We start from the raw sequence: 18,216 nt of genomic DNA on the forward strand, positions 1-18,216 counted from the left end.
TTTTTTTTTGTAATTAAAGATTTTTATTAAGCAAACAGTGAATCAAGGCTGACATCAGTTTTGAGTGACAGTGTACCCATAGACTACTCACCACTGAACTCTGATAGCAGAGTTTCAGGTCAGCACGAAAGCACAATTCATATTCCATTTTAAAAAATGTTCCTCTTTGCTCACCAATGCATGCTGAATGATGCTGTGTAAAACCAGGCGGGCATTTGCATGTGAAGCTTCCAATGGTGTTGACGCAGATGAATTGGCAGTTGTGTTGTTTTGTTGAACATTCATCTATGTCTAAAACAAAAACAAAACACAGAATTTTAATTTCTCCTAGAAATTCACATTTAACAGCCAGTTATTTCAAATTGATTAGGGAGAAAATGTAGATTCGGCAGATAGATCTCTAATAATCAGTTTCTCTTCAAGCAAGTTTGCTAGTATTCCTGCAGTTTATTCTCATTTCTCATTTGCACATGAAATACATGAGATAGAATCTTTTCCTAATGGCAAATAGAATCCAAGATCAAGGATGATGATTAAGCAAAAAAGGAAATCCCTGCTGACAGTTACAACATCAACAAGTGAGTTGTTATCAGTAACTCATGACAGCATTATTTATTGCTTTTGGTGGCTAAAAAAATATGTTACCCAGGGCTTTAAAAGTTGCCCAACCGGTCTGAGGGTAAAAGTATGTGTATGGCTTGACAATGAGCATACTTTTACCCCAGACTGCAGATGCAGTCCCCAGAACGGGGAACTGAACCATATGTGCAGTCTTTGAATATCCACATTAAAATCTGGTTAACTTAACCCATCATGTCACAGCTTCACATGGACCTCAACCTTTTTTAAGCTTCAAAAGTGATTTTGTTTGCTGGTGTTGGCTGCCTTATTGGTTCTGTAACAAATGTGCAATGAAGTTCTGTTGATCAAAATATATATCGGAACAGAAATGAGGAAGATTCTGTGGTATCTTGAAAAATAAACTTTCCCATTACGAGAACAAATCCCGCAGAAGAAAAGAGAAAAACTGAACAAATCAGATGGCCATATTGACCTATTTGCTCTAAACTGAGAAGTGTTTCAAAACTTCCCATAGGCCTTTATTTTACAAAATTAGGAAGTGTGAAGAAAAAAAGATTCAGAAGACCGAGACCTCCAAGGGAGAGTGGAGGAATTTTGCAGACTACATGTCAAAAGGATTAGTAAAACTGAAAACTGTTTTCCTACTTTAACTATCAATCTGTTAAATAATTTTAGTAGCATCTCATGACTATAATCCTTATGACCCCCAAGAAGCTGCTTTTTTTCCTTAAATGATCATTGTATATAATGAGCCCAATGGCTCCATCTGGTAAACTTGTTACAAATGACATTATAGCCACCATATAGCTACATATGGCTATTTATATAATCCAATATTTGTGCAGTTTTAAGGCTTGGTAAACATCTGAAGAACTGCCTAGTGCATAGAATTTGGAATTCAGGAAGACAAGGAAAAACCCCAAAAGATCCTTAGCTGCAGGAAAGCAAAGGCAATACCTGAGATCGCTTAGGAATAGCAGGACTGCAAGAGGAAGGGAATATGGGCAGATTACATCGGCCTTGTAGTCTTCACCTGCAGCTGTCATATTTTAAAGCATTGTTTACTTGCCTCAAGGTTCTTTGAATGGTCAAGTGAGACATCAAATATGAGTAAATAAATAAGTCACTCAACTCAATAGGCTGCCTTTTTACTTTTTAAAAAACCATATTCAGTGCTCGCTCTTTACCTTTGAAGTCACGTTTTTTGCATTTTACCTTTGCAGCTTCTTCTGTCTTCCTGCAAAATGTATCCTTTTGGACATGAACACAAGTAACTGCCCTCTGTATTTTTGCAGATGAAATTGCAAGGCTTGGGAGACTCGCTGCACTCATCAAGATCTATAATTAAAGAACAGCCTGATGAGATCGTTCCTTTTTCTACTGTTTGGCAATTTACAAATGATACTTCAAAAGAAAGTCCTTGGCAAGTTGCTTCACCAACATTCAAAAGGAATTGCCTAATGTCAAAAAAAGAAAATGATGTTTTCCAACAAATAGATTTCAGGTGCTAACTTCGTGATTACCTTCAATACCTGTTTTAATAAGATACTTACAAGGTAAGAGGAATAGACAACCTACCCACACAAGACGTGCCCATTATATCTGGAGTATAGCCAGGATTGCATCTGCACCGATATGATCCCCTCTCATTGATGCATTCTCCATTACGGCAAATGCCATGCAAAACCTCACATTCGTTGATATCTGCCAATACATAAACATGAATAAATAGAAAGAACATTCTGAATTAACCACATAACCAGTCCTTTTTTTTTTTTTTTATTAACAGACATAATAAAAATGCCACTCATAGATAACAGAACTCACAGACCCAGAATGGTTTCATTTTTGGCACTCAACCCACACTTCTTTGCATTCCCAAAAGCAGATTTGTTTACATTTTGCCGGCAAGAGAAATGGATTCTGAAGCAGAATCTGCTGGATGGCTTTTTAAGCTGCAAATCGTTCTCAAATGCTTTTAGGCAAACTCTTTCTGAGCCACAGTGCTCCTGCCAGAAGAAAGCAAACAAATCCTCTGCCATGAAAGCACAAGGAGAGGGTGGAAAGAGAAAATGATGATTCAGTATCCTTGAGGCACAACCAATGTCTTCCTTCAGAAAAAAGGAGTCACAACATGGAACGGGAAATGCCTGCACAAGCCAAATCTAAATGGACTTTGATAGGCTGCTTAGCATTAAACTCTAGAGGCTCGGGTTACGCTTTTTGGGGTAGATTTTAAAAGGTGCGAACAAATCTACTCCCGATTTTATAACATGCGCGAGCTGCCACGCGCATGTTATAAAATAAAGGGTCAGCGTGCGCAAAGCTGCGCAAAATCGGCAGCCTGCGCGCACAGAGCCACGCAGCCATCCTCCGTTTCCTCCGAGGCTGCTCCGAAATCAGAGCGGCCTCGGAGGGAACTTTCCTTCTGACCCCCCCCCCCCACCTTCCCCCCTTCCCCTATCTAACCCACCCCCCCCCCCAGACCTAACTAATTCCACCCCCTACCTTTATTTTACAAATTACACCTGCCCGAGGCAGGCGTAATTTGTAAAATAAGAGAGAGGGCCCCCTATGAGGGGATGTGTGTGTGCGAGAGAGTGAGGGAGCCTGTATGAGGGTGTGTGTATGTGGAAGGGACACTCTTACAGTGAATTTCTAGTGAAATTCTGCTCAAAATATTTAAAATTCTGCAACTTTAAGTAATAACTTAAAGACTGTCATGTAAATTGTGTTATTTTGACCAATATAAAGTTTGCAGAATTTTCAGTTTTTGTGTGCAGAATTTTAAATTTTTTTGCGCAGAATTCCCCCCAGAAGTAAAATATATTGATTATTGCACAATATATTTTTCTTTTCACAGACGATTTTTACAAGTTATCAAAACTGTCTTTTGTGTGAGCTCTTTTTTACTTTTTCTTCTATGCACTCTGTTTTTTTCCCCTTCCCTTTCTTCCTATCAGCTGTACCAGCTCTGGGTTTATTCACTGTTTTTTTTTTTTATTTTTTATGTTATCTTTATTTAGGGCGTGTTTATCAAAAAGCAATAATATGCCATTTTGTGTTAATGCTCGTTGTTAGCCGGTAGGAACCATTGAGATGAATGGGGCCTAGCAACTAACATCGTGCATTAATGCACGTTAGCATATTTTGATAAATAAGCTCCTTAGTAAGCTCCATTTTCTTCTTAGAAACCTTTTGTCAAATGCATTACCTTCTCCACCAGTTGTGAATCCTTGTCCATGAGGGCACAATTTTTTAAATGGCACAGTGCCTGGGAGTGGGCAGATCTCACAGTTTGCGCCCCAGCCTCTTCCACTATCACAGCAACATTCGGATTTGGTGACGGGATTAGTATTGCTGGATCCAATCTGGCACATTGTTTGTAATACTTCAGCAAAGCAGTATCCCTGTCTATTATCTGAAAGAGACATATTATGGAAGAAATACATTTGGAGTTGTACTGACTTCAAAAAACACAGACTTTTCTTCCCATTCTTTGTGCATGGGAAAAAGCTTAATTTACCAGGCCCTGAATAACAAAAAGGCAAACAAGTGGATACTAGAAACCAAGAACAGTATGAAAGAGTGGCAACAGACGAGAGGATAAAATGATCACTAAAGGGAATTTACAGTTAGATATAAAGGGGGAAAAAGCCCTAGATAAAACTTGGGAACAAATCTTTTGTTTCAAGAAGTACAATCCACTTTCTGAAAATAACAGAAATAACAAATAGCTCTACTTTGTTTTGGGAACCAGAGAGCATAGATAAGTAGTGATCACAGCGGACAAGGTATAATTATGTTTGCTGATAGACATTTGCAAAGTTGTATCAGAAAAATGAGATTTTTTTTTGTGTTCAAGTTGTTTGCCTAGCGCAGCCATAGAATTGATACTACTAACATAATAGCTGGGACTCCATTAATTACAAGAGACTCTCCAGAAGTCACAGACTCAGGTACAAAATTAGATTGTAAGCCCTGTGGGGATAGGGAAATACCTACAGTACCTGAATGTAATCTGCTTTGATGTACACTCTGAAGTGCCGAAAAGCAGAATATATTAAAAAAAAAATCTAAATCTAATGATAAAGTTATAAATATAAAGACACTTTTAGCAAGGTCTAATCCCTATCTACCGCTGCTGGCAGTCAGCTGCGTGCTGCTATATATACCAATGCAATGATAGAGATAATGCAGCAGTAACAAGGATCTAAATTAGCAAATTTTACTTAAGGTGTACTGCATTTTGAAGTCCAGGATTATTTTCTATAGGAACTCAATCCTCTCAGGGCCAGCAATTTTGCCTATCATGATCCTTTATGCCAATTCAATCACCTTATCATGTAAGCCTGGCCATTAAGCAGGATGTAATTATGCTCTCAGGTGCCACTGTTTGCAGCAAGCTTTCCATGGGTTGCTGCACACATTCCATGAGCCGTTACTTGCTCTTTTGATCACACACTCCTCCTCCTTTCCTGTCATTTTCACTTTCATGGTACCTTCTTCAAGCCCTGACTAGAATAGCACTATAATGCAATACATACACAGGCTGATGCAATATCAGTTCACATAAAATGGCCGCTCATGACCGAGTACCCGCTCTCTTAATGCGTGCTCAGCCACCTCTCCTGGGCATGCGATGCATTATTTAAATGAGGGGGTTATGCTAAAAAGGATGTGCTAGGGATCAATTGTGCATCCTTAGCGCGTCCATGGCATTGGGCGCCCAGGAGGAGTGGCTGTGTGCAGGTTAGGAAAACAGATGCTCAATTAATGGGCGTCCGTTCTCCCGACCTGACAGCCGGCAAGACTTTTTTTTTCCATGCTGCTTCCTGTGGTTCCCCCTACTTAGCTATTTTTTGGAAACACATTTTGGATGCGCTAATCCCCTTATTGCATCAGGTGTTAGCCTAGCACATCTAAAACGCATGTCCTAGAGCTCATTAGCCTTAGCGCACAATATAGCATCAGCCTGAGAGCGATGATCGTTTTTCTAAATAAAACAGGTAGGGGTTGGATCCAGGGGCAGCCTCCACCTTCCACTTTTTGCCAATGGGGAAGATGAAGCAAGTTAAAAAAGGTATCAGGTTGGCGAGCTGGCATGATTTCACCACTGAATACTTACCAAGGCATTCATTCTGAGTAGGACTAGCCGTAAATCCCTCATTGCATTCACATTTGTAGCTTCCTTTTGTGTTGATACAACGTCCATTTTCACAGATACCAGGTTTCTTTTGACATTCATTTACATCTGTTTCACACAAATAACAGAGCATGCAGGTGAGAGTTGGTGCAATTATTTAAAACTGACATTTATATGGATAAGAGGTTATCCTCAATATAGTATATGGCAAAATTTGCATTGTCTATATATTTACTTTGTTTTTTTAAAGACATATGGGGCTTGATTTTCAAAGACATTTTATCAGGGCTTAATTTCCATGTAGACAAAAAGGAAGTGAAACTATGGAATGGGGGTGGGAGGGGCAGGGGTCAAGGCTAAGTGTGAAGAGTGTGTCTCTCTCACACTCTGTTGTTGTGGGGGAGCCACAACTTATTTACAGTCAGCTCTGCTCTATCAGGTCAGGATAAAGGTGGAAGAGCAGCCATTCAATCTGCCTGAAACTGAGCCCCGTGTAACCAACTTTTCCACAGACCTGGACTGGACACTTGAGGGGGGAGGGGAGGGAACCCCTCCTCCTCATTTGCATAAATGTGCTCCCAATGCCTTTGAACCTGCTAGGTTCTCTCCTAGGTTCAAACCTGCTAGGTTCTCTCCAGTTCCTGCTCTGTTACATACACACATTATCTCTCCTTTTCTCTCTCACACACAAATATACAAGTACATGCTCTCTCTCTCCTTTAGACCAGGCCTCCTCATATAAAATCCACTTGCACTCGGCGATAAGTCAGAGACGGAGTACAAGTTCGATGCAGCATTGCCCTATGTCTTCACTGCCTGCCTTAGTGTTTCCTCCCCTTCCCGCCATGCAAATGTTCCTCCATGGGATTCCCCGCTCCATTAATCTCACTGAAAGTCAGGCACATGAACTCTCAGTCTGAGCCTCCTGCCATTGGCTGCATGGCACCGAGCCTGATTGGCTGAAGCATCTGCCCCAGGGGAGTGAAATGATTGGCAGGAATGCTGAGTGACTGGTGTCTTCCTCCTACAGGCAATTTGTCAGGGTGGGCTGGAGTGTGCCGATCATCCCCTCTCCTTCTGAGCTGGACACGGAGCCGTGTAGCAGATCAAAAATCACAGCGGCCGGTTACAAAAGCAACCGGACACTGTACATTGAATCTAAAAACTGGTCTGTCCGGTCAAGAACTGGGCATTTAGTTACCCTAGTAGCAGAGATTAAAAAAAAGGCTGAATTAACAAAAGTTCAAACTTGTAAGCAGCTGTGTCCCAGTGCTGAAGCCGTAATTATCGGCACTGCCTCTCACAAGTTTCAGACTTGTGCTAATACAACTTCTTTTTGTGCCTGTTCTTTGCTCTGCTATGTCTGCATCAGGATCCTTACCCTCCCCTCCCCTTTCCTGCAGGAGGGGGACTGGATTAGGGAGCAGAGTGGCTGTTCTCTGCTCTGTCTCCTCCAGGCTTACCCCCATCCCTCTCTCCTTCTCTTCCCTGCAGGCTGGAGCAGGACACCCCCCCTGGCTGAGAAGAAGTGGTGGAACTCCGTCTCAGGCTCTTCCCCCACCAATTAAGCCTTTGCCATTTATGTACATAAAACCTGATTTAATGCTCATAAATGGCTGCACTACAATAGTCTAGGGCTCAGTTCACGTAAAATTATGAATGTAACCTGGTTTTGCCCATATTTTTATGCAAACTGGCAAGAAGCACTTCAGGGGGCAGAGTCAAGGTGGGGACAGGCGTGACAGCACATAAATGTGAATTTTGATAGGCGCACAAGCTGGGCCGGCGCGCGCCGAATGGATTTTAAAAGCCGCCCACGTATGCGCCTGCTTGCTGCTATGCGCACAAATGAAAATTCAAAAAAAGGGGCAGGGAGTTGGGCGTAATCTGGGCAGGGCATGGGTGTTCCTGAATTTCAAATAGAAATTTGCATGAAAATATTTAGACGCAGTGGTGCGTCCCGGGTTCCCCTGCCGTGTAACTTTATTTCTGCTATGGATGACGTGTAACTTATAAAACAAAAAAATCTAGGTAGGTCAGCAGGATTTAAAGGTCAGGGCTAACAGGGGAGAAGGAAAGCTATTAAAGTGGGAGTGTTTGGAAGTCCTGCCCCTTACCTGTGTGAACTGGGAATGAACTGGGAAAACTGGTAATGGCATTGGTGCATGTGTCTATTAAAATCCCCTCACTTACATGGTAGAAGTGGAATTTGTGTGCATAGGCATGCGTCCACTTAAAATTGTGCGTACATGTCCGCGCGGTCAGGCTATTTCATAACATGCACACATATATACGCGTATGTTATAAAATGGCTGCCTTCCCGGGTGCGGGCTGACAAATGTGCACACGTGCGCCTGCCTGCTTGTTTAAAAGTTACCATCATGCTGTTTTATTTTGAAAAGTATCTGCATAAGTTCACCCACACAAGTTACACCCTCAGTATAGCAGGCGTAACTTTGTGCAGGTGGGTTTCTGCATGTACTCAGGTATTTACATGCAAATGTTCATATGCACATAAATTGGCTTAAAAAATTCAGGGTAAAGACTGCAGGGAACAATGTTTGCAGACCATGCAGAGTTATAAAATTGCCCTTATTTTGTGCAGCTTGATCACTTCAGTGCGGTGATTTGTGATAGTGGCAGATGGTATGGGAAGGGTTTAAGAGAGTGTGTGAAATGGTAAGAACCACCTTCTTGAAGAGATGTTATAATTAGGGATTTGCTGTTTGAAATGAAATAGGAAATGTTAACATTTCCTGTTTTGTTTCATTTTGAAAACAAAGATGCGGCCACCGCCCATGTTAAAAAAAAAAAACAACCCACCGGGTCTAAGTCCTTCCATCTGCCTACTAAACATGTTTATATAAAGGCTTTCCTCTAGCTCCCAGGACCCCTCTGAACTCCTCCCACTTCTCCAACCCAGTCCTTACCTTATCAGGGTCTTCTAGGGTGGGAGTGATCCCCAGTTGCTCCTGCTTCACAACACTATTTTCAAATGGCCATTGGTCAACCCAATGAGGGCACTATTCTGTTGTACCCATAGACCTTAGTCTATGAGGGCTGTTTGATAATTACCCTTCCTTATTGTATCAACTATGTTACATAGTATGACTCAGAGTGTGTGAGAACCCCTGTATTTGGAGTCCTAATGGTAGTGTCCTACAAAATATTGTGACCATGCTCTAGAGGAGGTATGCCAATCTAGATTTGGATTTTGTATGTACAGCTGCAGTCAAGGGAGCTGAGAGACATTCTGCAGGAGGTTCTTGGGAGGGGTCCACCTAGGAGATGTTTCCAGTCAGAGAGGATAATGGAGCAGTGAGTACCAAGGGGCTCCTTCTAACATACTTTAAGGGAATTTGATTCCTACTACAAAATAGTCCATAAGTGGGAAGAACCCTAAAGGGAAGATGTCGAATCTCAAGGGAAGCCAAGATTCGGCAGCATGCCTTCAACTTCTTGTGCCTTTCCAAAAGAGGACAATTTGAGAAGAATCCCATGGATTTCTCATTAGCACTTGTGAACATTATGTCCCAATGCTCAGCACAGCTGTCTGAAAACTGTGTATACTTAAACGCGGAACAGCTTGTAAATATGTTCACCTGTAAATTATAATTAGACCAGTTTTGGACATAGCTTTTAGAGTTGTCTGCAGTCATTTGCAGTAAGTTCCTCACTAATAAACCTAGTGCTGCCACAGACATAATTTGAGCAACCTTAACTTTGAGTACCTTTTACCTTTGGTCTACTATACCAATTGATTAACCACTACAAAAGAACCTTTTGATCAAGCAGAATATCCCCCCTGAGTACTGGCTACATATTTATTTATTTTGATAATAGTGATTTGCATTTACTTACAGTTCTGTACTTTAATAAGTGTAAATGGTTCAAAGGATCTCGTCTTGTACTTTTGAGTGGTGCCTTCTGAGCATCCTCTTGGACACAGGATGGCTCAGTTGCACATCACAGCGTTAAATGTTTTAAAATCTTCATGAGGCAGCAATCAATTAAAAAATCATTATATCTGCCTGGGCAAATAAACCACTGGATACATGAAAACATTCAAGAAGATGATACCAATGGTGGTAGTGGTAATCAATTGTGCTTCTGTGTTAAAATGTTTTACAGCCTTAAATTTGGTTGAAAGAGTCTTTCAGTCTGAAGTATCAAGTAACTATCCTTGAAAGCAAAAAGGTCACTAGCCATCATGTTAGCATCTTAAGCCTTCCATCGAATGAACATAATCAAGCTTTATAAAAGGTGTAGGAACCAGTACAACCACAGAGATTAACCTGACAACAGTGATTAAAGATCACACAATTCAATAGGAATGTGCATTTGTGTGGAATGAAGCAGGATATTTTTTTAACTTTTTAAAATGAAACGAAAGAGAGAAACAAAATTTTGTTGATTTCTGTTCAGGTCATTAAAAAAAAAAAAAAAATAGGCAGCCAGTCTGCCATAAAAAACTTTTAAACAAGCATTCTATGGCACACCTCCAGATCTTCTCATCAAATTTTCCTTATGAGGAAGAAGCAGTCTATGATCGCTCCTGTCCTTTAGTACTGGAACTGGAGCCGGTAGACCGAAGCAGAGCCACTACTAGTTTTTGCCATACAAAATAGTGCAGGCCTGGACATGAGCCTGGCCAGCACAGTTTTGTACAGTAAAAATTAACAAATGGTGCCGGCCTCAGTTTGCTGGCGCCATTTTTAGTTGTAGCAGTGGTGAGGCAGAAGTGATCGGGGATCATTTCTGCCCTATGAAGCAATTTTCGGTAAGAGGGTCAGCAGGTATAGAGGATAAATGGGAGCAGTTTTGCTTTTTGTTGTACTTTAAATTTTTTTTTTTCATTTTTTAACTTTGATTTGTTGCTTTTTCATTTGAAAGAAACTAAAAGAGATGGAATAAACAAGTGAAATGGACCCCCCCCCCCAACAAAATAAAACAAAAGAATGTCTGTGCACACCCCTACAATTCAGCCTTTTCAGCAAAGCATATTACAATATTCACTCACCTGTGCATCCTTCACCATCTGGTGTACGCTGGTATCCTGGTTCACATATGCACATATAAGTCCCAATAAGATTTTTGCAGACCATCTGCTTGGAGGCGCAGTCATCTATTCCCTCCTCACACTCATCCTGATCTGAAATGACAATCCAAATAAGCTAATTAGCAATGAAAAATTGCACTGCTGTTAGCAAATGCCTTTTTACAAAAGAATAAATATATTTGCATGGATATATGTGAGCATACTATTTTCAGATGTGTTTACTAGCAAAAGCAGTGACTGTTTCTAATCAAATAGTTAATTTACCTTTTAACTATCTATCCTTCCTCCACCTATCATTGTAACTTATCTAACAACTTTCTCGCCCTCAACACTACTAAAACAGAACTTATCCTAATATCACCCCCCAACATATCCCCCACCCTCCTTATGACCCCCACACAAACACACAACAATGGCCCTGCCACTGACCACACCTTCCCCACCCATGTACGAAGCCTCGGCATACTCATTGACTGTCATCTTAACTACAAGAAATTCATTAATAACACCCTTAAAGACTGCTTCTACAAACTGCACACCCTAAAAAGACTCAAACCTCTCTTACATTTCAGCGACTTCCGCACCATATTACAAGCCCTCATATTATCGAAAATAGATTACTGCAACTCCTTGCTACTAGGTTTGCCTAAAAACACCATCCAACCTTTACAACTACTCCAAAATGCAGCTGCCAGGATTCTCACCAACACTCACAAATATGATCACATAACCCCTGTACTCAAACATCTACATTGGTTACCGTCGCATCTAGAATTACCTTCAAAGCCCTCACCCTAATACACAAATCCCTTCATAACAACAACATGCACTGGTTCAAAGAACACTTCTCCTTTCACAACAGTAGTAGACCCACCAGAAAACAATATCTAGCCACACTACACACCCCCTCACCTAAGCTTACTAAACTCCGCACCACTAACGAAAGAGCCCTCTCCCTAGCAGGACCGATAATTTGGAATAAACTACCCACTTCCCTCCGCCAAGAAACCTGCCCAAAAATATTCAGGCAAAACCTGAAGACTTGGTTCTTTAGACACTCATACACCTAACATTCACACATTCACTAGCCCCCCCCCCCTCCCTAACTCCTAACCTCCCTCCTCCCTTCTCCCTTCTCCCCCCCCCACCCCTTTTTCCTTCCCACCCCCTAACCACCCCTTTCCACCTTGCCTAACAATTAGCTTTCTACTATGCTTCCCGGAAAGCAAATTTATCAAGACAGCTTACTGTAAATAAGAACATTTTTACTCACAAACGTGTATATATTCCTCGACAACCATTGTATATACAAATTTATACCTCCTACAAATGTTGATATCAATCATATCTAGCAGAATCTCCCTGCCCCCCTTCTGACTAACCACTATCATGTATCCCACTTAGTTAATTATTACTTGTATAACTTCCATATTACTCGTATGTTATTGTTTTTGTTATTATTGTTATTTCTACTATTCCTATTATAATCATGTGGCAAATGTAAAGCCTGTTGCTAAGTTCTGTTCTCTGTAAACCGATGAGATGTTCCCAACGTTCGTCGGTATATAAAAGATATTAAATAAATAAATAAATAAATAAATAACTTCCTTTCTCAGTTGTCTGTAAACCGACATGATTTTTTTACAAATGCCGGTATATAAAAAGTTATAAATAAATAAATTAACTTCACTTAAGCAAATGTCAGGTTTTGAGTGAAATACATTTCTACACTTGAAAATCCACCAACCTGCAAGTACATTGGCAATCTTACCTTTGCACATCCTTTGGTCTTCTCTAAGAACATAGCCAGCAGGACACTTGCATTCATAGGATCCGTAAGTGTTTACACATCGGAACGCGCAAAGCAGAGGATTCTGAGCACATTCATTTACATCTGTATTTTAAAAAAATGGTTATAAATACTCATAAAGAAAAGTTGGAAAAATGGTTATAAATACTCATAAAGAAAAGTTGGAAACTACTAATTTTCTTTAGTTCACCAGCACCATTTTCTTGTACGGCAGATTTTTACAATGGTGTTGGCCTCAGGTCAGCTGGTGCCAATGTCTATACCTACACCGATAGGCAGAAGTGACTAGGGATCACTCTTGCCCTGAGAAAACTGAAGAATAGGGTAAAAGCCTGGGGAAGAGGTTTTAGGACTGGAAGAGTGCCAGATCACATTTTGGTTTTGTTGTGGGGCAAGATTTGTTTTTAAGACGAAACAAAATTTCATTCATTTTTGTATTGTTTCATTTTAAAAACGAAATGAAACAGGTTATGTCACTGAAATTTCCGGTTTCATTTCTAATGAAAGCACATCTTTACTGGATCATTTTGAAAACTGCCATATGAAAAAAAACCAAACCCTAATACTCCTGAATTATACTGGGTTCTATGCCATAAATGGAGAAATGGAGGCAGACTTTACAAATTTGCACATCATGTTTGGGATGTTCTGTGAAGGATAATCTTTAGTTAGTAATCCCATGAAACTCTAATAAAACTCCATTCTACTTCCAGCCCTAGATGGACTAAGCTTGTGGCAACTACCAAATTGAAGGAGAGCCCAAGAACGGTCAGGGGAGAACTGTTGCCCTCATCTGAAAATTAGGAAAATGTCTGCCAGCTTGAAAAGCAATTAGGAAGCGGTCTTCCTAATGATAGGCTGGAAAAATTCCTAGACTTTCAGTAGGTTTATTTTGATCTATTGCACAAATCAGATGAAAATGAAAAGTTACCACATTCTGGACTCTCACCTTCACATGTCATCATTGGTCCTGGCTCAAAGCCCTCCTCACAGGTGCATTCAAAACTTCCAACAACATTTTTGCATGTTCCGTTTCCACAAGGGTTCCCTACAGCACATTCATCAGTATCTGTAAAGAAAGATAACTCAGTTTAGTACAGACAGGTTGCATTGGGTGTACTTTTTGAATAAAATCTTATGAGGAGATCATGAGACTGAAAAGAGAGTCCTTATAGGCTCCTATGGCTTCCTAATGCTAAATGCCTTTAACCACTTTTAAGGATGGGTTATTCTCTTTCACTAATGCATCAGCTGCCTTCCTATGCAGTGCCCCTAAATGGTGTCCAGAAACAGATTCCTCAACTTCCATGGGACTTCAGTCACATCTGTGTACACAAATATAAATAACAGACAAGTTACAGTCCTATGAATGTGCTCTTTTTTCAGGTGTGCAAACTATACTGCTTTTAGTATAATTAATTTTAAGTTCTAAATGAGCTATGAACCTAGACCAGGCCTAACTCAAGCCACTTAGATTGCTCCAGAAGATTCTCACCATCTGTGTAACTCCTAATTATTCTGAATGTCTTAATGGGTTTCCAGAATTGGAGTCCACCCCACAGATGAACTGCTGCTGGTGCACATAACACAGGAACCAGCTCTGAATATACCCAAGTGAAAGATTTGTTAACATATCTCCCTGTGCCAACATTTTAAAGAGGAAGCCTGTAATTTCTATCTAGCCTAGATATATACCAGCACAATCTTTGCTTTTAAACCTACTTCTCAATCTTTGACTAGATTATGGAGCTAGGTAACGTATGAAATGGCACTAAATAATACACAGACTTGCACTAGTAGGCAGGTTGAATGGACCAAGTGGTCTTTATCTGATGATATCTACTGTATTTCTATAATCACCATCTCTGACTTGAACAAATCTTTCTTCGTTTATACAGATCTTTGATCAATCTCAGTATGCATGACCAACCTCCCAGAAATAGCAAACTTCTGTGGACTCTGCTTACATTTAAAATGTTAATTTCATGAGCCTTTGAAAAGAAAGCAGTTCTTTATCACGACGTACCTATACATTCGACTCCATAAAGAATGTAACCAAAGGGACATTCACATCGATATGAACCATCTGTGTTGATACACTGTCCATTTTTACACTTTTCTTTGTCATCGCATTCATTCACATCTTGTAGAAAGAAAGAAAAAAAATGTGATGAAAAGCACAAAATATTTTTATTATAGCTACAGTATCTGGGAAGACAAATGCAAACCTAGCATATAAATGAGATGAATATTCAGCATTTCATCTGTTTCCATTTAATTAAAATAATTGAATATGGACTTTCAGCAAGTAATGTGAAATTCTAAATTGCTTACCAATTCGTTCATCACCAGTGCCAATAAGAATACCGATTCCAAATGGACAAATCTGCCGGAATGCCTCTGCAAATAAAACATGAGTATGTGAAATCATGCTACATTTTGCAAAATGTCAGCCATAGTTCAAGGTACACCAGGCTTGCATTATTCTTTTCAGCTGAGTAGGTTAGCAGTGGAACAGGAGTTAACTATTTATTTAGGTCATCTATTAACCATCTCCCTGACCTTTTAGTAAAAGCTGCTCAAAGCAATAATGAAAAAGCACTTTAAATTACTTTTCATCTTCTTTCTCTAGTCTTTAATAGCTGATATTATTCTATTCTGTCGGGCTCTCAAGATACAAATTCAATATTTGTGGCTAATGCAGGATCTGACGTGCTAAACATTTTTCCCATAGGCACAAAATGGGGCAACTCTCTAGTACATAAGGTCTCAAGTGATTTAATGCTTGATTTCTGCAAACTGAAGCAGCACATTGTGCAAACCACAAAAAAATTTCTAAGACATTTTTAAAAGCACACCACAATAAAATACAAATTTGACACCAAAAATAGTCATATTTGAGAATGATCTTTCTGGGACAAAGTTATGTATTAATGGTCTTGGAATCTACTTTGGGACCTGCTGAAGTTAATATTCAAAGCTGGCCATTTAAGTAATTTGGTCGCATATAACTTATCCAGCAACGATACAAGGTATATTCAAATGCACAGCTATGTCGCTGAATATAAGCATATAAGTTATAACCGGCTAAGGTTAGACCTGCTCTATGGCAAGTCTAGCTTAACTGGTTAACTTATGCAGTTAAGACTGAATATCAGTAGTTAGCTACATAACTTATACGGTTAACTCATTCTCCCCTGATCTGCCCACTCCACGACCATGAGTTAGGAGGCTAACATTTTAGCCACATAAGTTGCAGTCGCTGAACATAGGTGCATATTCAGCAGCCACCACTTAATTTACACTTATCCGGCTAAATAGCGCTGAATGCAGTTTGAATATTGACCTCGCTATGTATGAACATAGTATGAGTTTTTTCATTGTACATATATAAAGGTAACTTAGCCTCTTCTGGTTTAGAGATAAGATTTCAAGTGATCACAGAATCTGTAGTTTGCTGTGGGGGATTTTCTCCCTTTTATTTAGAATAAGCAATAAAATATTGTCATTTTCTGAACTGAATGAATGAACAAGCCGATCGTGCATTGATAAAATTGTTTTAGCAATTAACCAGGTAACTATATTTTTGCACTCTTGCATTTGTTCATGTTCAGCATGTTAGTTGTGCCTTCTGTTGATAAAACAGGGCATATCTGTTCCTCATGAATTAATCTGGTACTATCTGTAACTGCTTTGTCCACAGTGAATTCTACGTACTTATTTGATTTATTTTACGTATATTCCGCTTTTTCAGGCACTTCAAAGCAACTTGATTTTTTTTGTTGTTGTTTTCATTTGGATCTCACATCATGCGCATTTATAAAATACTCGACTGAAGTTCATAAATAATGAATGTAGACTGGAAAACAAAGTGTTCGGCAGTGTTTGCTTTTGTTTAAACAGAAAACATTTTTTTTATGCTGGGCCCTTTTTCTTCCTGTGAGGTGTCCTTGTTAATGACTTCCATGTGTCACTTACCATGCATACGCGTCTAGCGTACAGTGAGTTCTTTCAGAGCAATACAGAATTACCACAATTACAATTTTATAACACGTGATGAGCAGGGCTTTTCTTTCCCCTCTTTTGTTAGTGGCACAAGTGTCTCATTTTCGGTTTAACTCATCAGAAAAATGCCATGCGAAAGTTTAATTTTTCAGGGCGATGCTATTAAACAGTTGATATATACATGAACACGATAATACTTAGAGAGCTGGAGCGTGGATTGTAAAGTGTGACGTACCCTCTCCTTCCACGGGACAGGGCGTACAGGGTTCACCCCAGGCCTGTCCTTGTAAAGCACAGCAACACTCCTGTTTTGAATGGTTTCTGGCTTTGGGGGTTGAGCACTGTCCATCTTCAAACTTTGAAAAGCAGAAACTTACCCTTAAATCTACAGAAATAAAAGCAGTACATTTATGCATTCGTCACCAGACAGTATAAAAATATGATTTTAGCAACTATTTGCTTCACCTAAAATGCATTTTTATAACAAATCATCAAAACTGGATTCATGTATTTCAGTCCCAAAATATTCATCAAGGGGCCAATGGTCTGAAATGCATTAATTAACATTGGCTATTAATACACATAAACAGGGTCTTTTACAATTTACATGTGTATTTATGGCTGATGTAAATGACATGCAAATTATGCATGTGTTACCACAATCGGTAAAGTATAGGCATGAATGTATATATGTTAATACAGTTATATAATAACTTAACTACACCTCCCCAAAGTATAATTACATTTTTGCCATTAATGTATCTGTATTACATTTTGTATGTTTAGATATGAGTACATTTTTGCTATTCTAATAAGTAAATAGCTATTTTGCATACATTTGCATGATTCTCATTTCCTCATTGGATATTGCATTAACACTAATGCAAGCTGTTAACAATGCTGAGAACATGCATTAACCACTTGCAATAGATAATGTAGGTATTTAACATATGTTAACGCTTGTGTTAACTTTCATGTGCTTTATTACATTGGTCCCTTAATTATCAGTAAACAACTGAACATAATTAACATACTCTAGATAATGTTTTATTTTGTATCTGAGCATAAATGTAATTTAGCAATTGACATAGAAATTGTAAAATGCGTTTCATCTAATGAGTATGCAAGTTACTCAGCGACAGAAGCTCAGCCTCAGGAAGTATATGGCAGGACTATTCCTTGCTAAACTGAAAGTCAGGGGACTGAGGCAGACTTCAGATCTCTGGGAGTGAGTGATTCTGAGAAATGAAGAATAGAGGAGAAATTAGATCTAACAATATTAAAGGCCACACTATGACGGAATAGTGGTATTGCTTCCAGGGTAGTTAGTTTTTAAATTAAGCATCAGAAATCAATATAAGATTTTTCTACACTACAAACGTTCTAAAGCACCAAGTCATACAAGGATAGATATTCAACGATAAACAGCTAAGTAACCCCTAGATCCCTGAGCCGCAATGTCTTATCGCAGGAGGGGGTTATCGCCTCAATAGTAGAGCCCCTCTCCTGAAAAAGCACGCCAACATGACCGTACCCCAGTGACTGAGGCAAGGTCTGTGAGTCTTTTGGATGGGGGGGAGTTTCGATGTTGGAATTGGGGGGTGGAGGATTTTG

The 18,216-nt window shown here is 39.6% G+C and overlaps 1 protein-coding gene across 1 annotated transcript in view; it reads right to left on the reverse strand.

Annotated features, from left to right (window-relative positions):
* The window catches only part of FBN1 (fibrillin 1), a 292,212-nt gene that overhangs the window by 14,210 nt on the left and 259,786 nt on the right, over window positions 1-18,216 (reverse strand). The window contains exons 51-61 of the mRNA XM_029574409.1: window positions 16,838-16,987; window positions 14,932-14,997; window positions 14,624-14,740; window positions 13,547-13,666; window positions 12,559-12,681; window positions 10,749-10,880; window positions 5,711-5,836; window positions 3,797-4,003; window positions 2,161-2,286; window positions 1,798-1,920; window positions 175-291 (exon numbers count right to left, since the gene is read on the reverse strand). Of these exons, the coding sequence (XP_029430269.1) occupies window positions 175-291; window positions 1,798-1,920; window positions 2,161-2,286; window positions 3,797-4,003; window positions 5,711-5,836; window positions 10,749-10,880; window positions 12,559-12,681; window positions 13,547-13,666; window positions 14,624-14,740; window positions 14,932-14,997; window positions 16,838-16,987 (1,407 nt within the window). The remainder of the gene's footprint in view (window positions 1-174; window positions 292-1,797; window positions 1,921-2,160; window positions 2,287-3,796; window positions 4,004-5,710; window positions 5,837-10,748; window positions 10,881-12,558; window positions 12,682-13,546; window positions 13,667-14,623; window positions 14,741-14,931; window positions 14,998-16,837; window positions 16,988-18,216) is intronic.

This window comes from Rhinatrema bivittatum, chromosome 13 (assembly GCF_901001135.1).
Source record: "Rhinatrema bivittatum chromosome 13, aRhiBiv1.1, whole genome shotgun sequence".
NCBI classification, from domain to species: Eukaryota; Metazoa; Chordata; class Amphibia; order Gymnophiona; family Rhinatrematidae; genus Rhinatrema; species Rhinatrema bivittatum.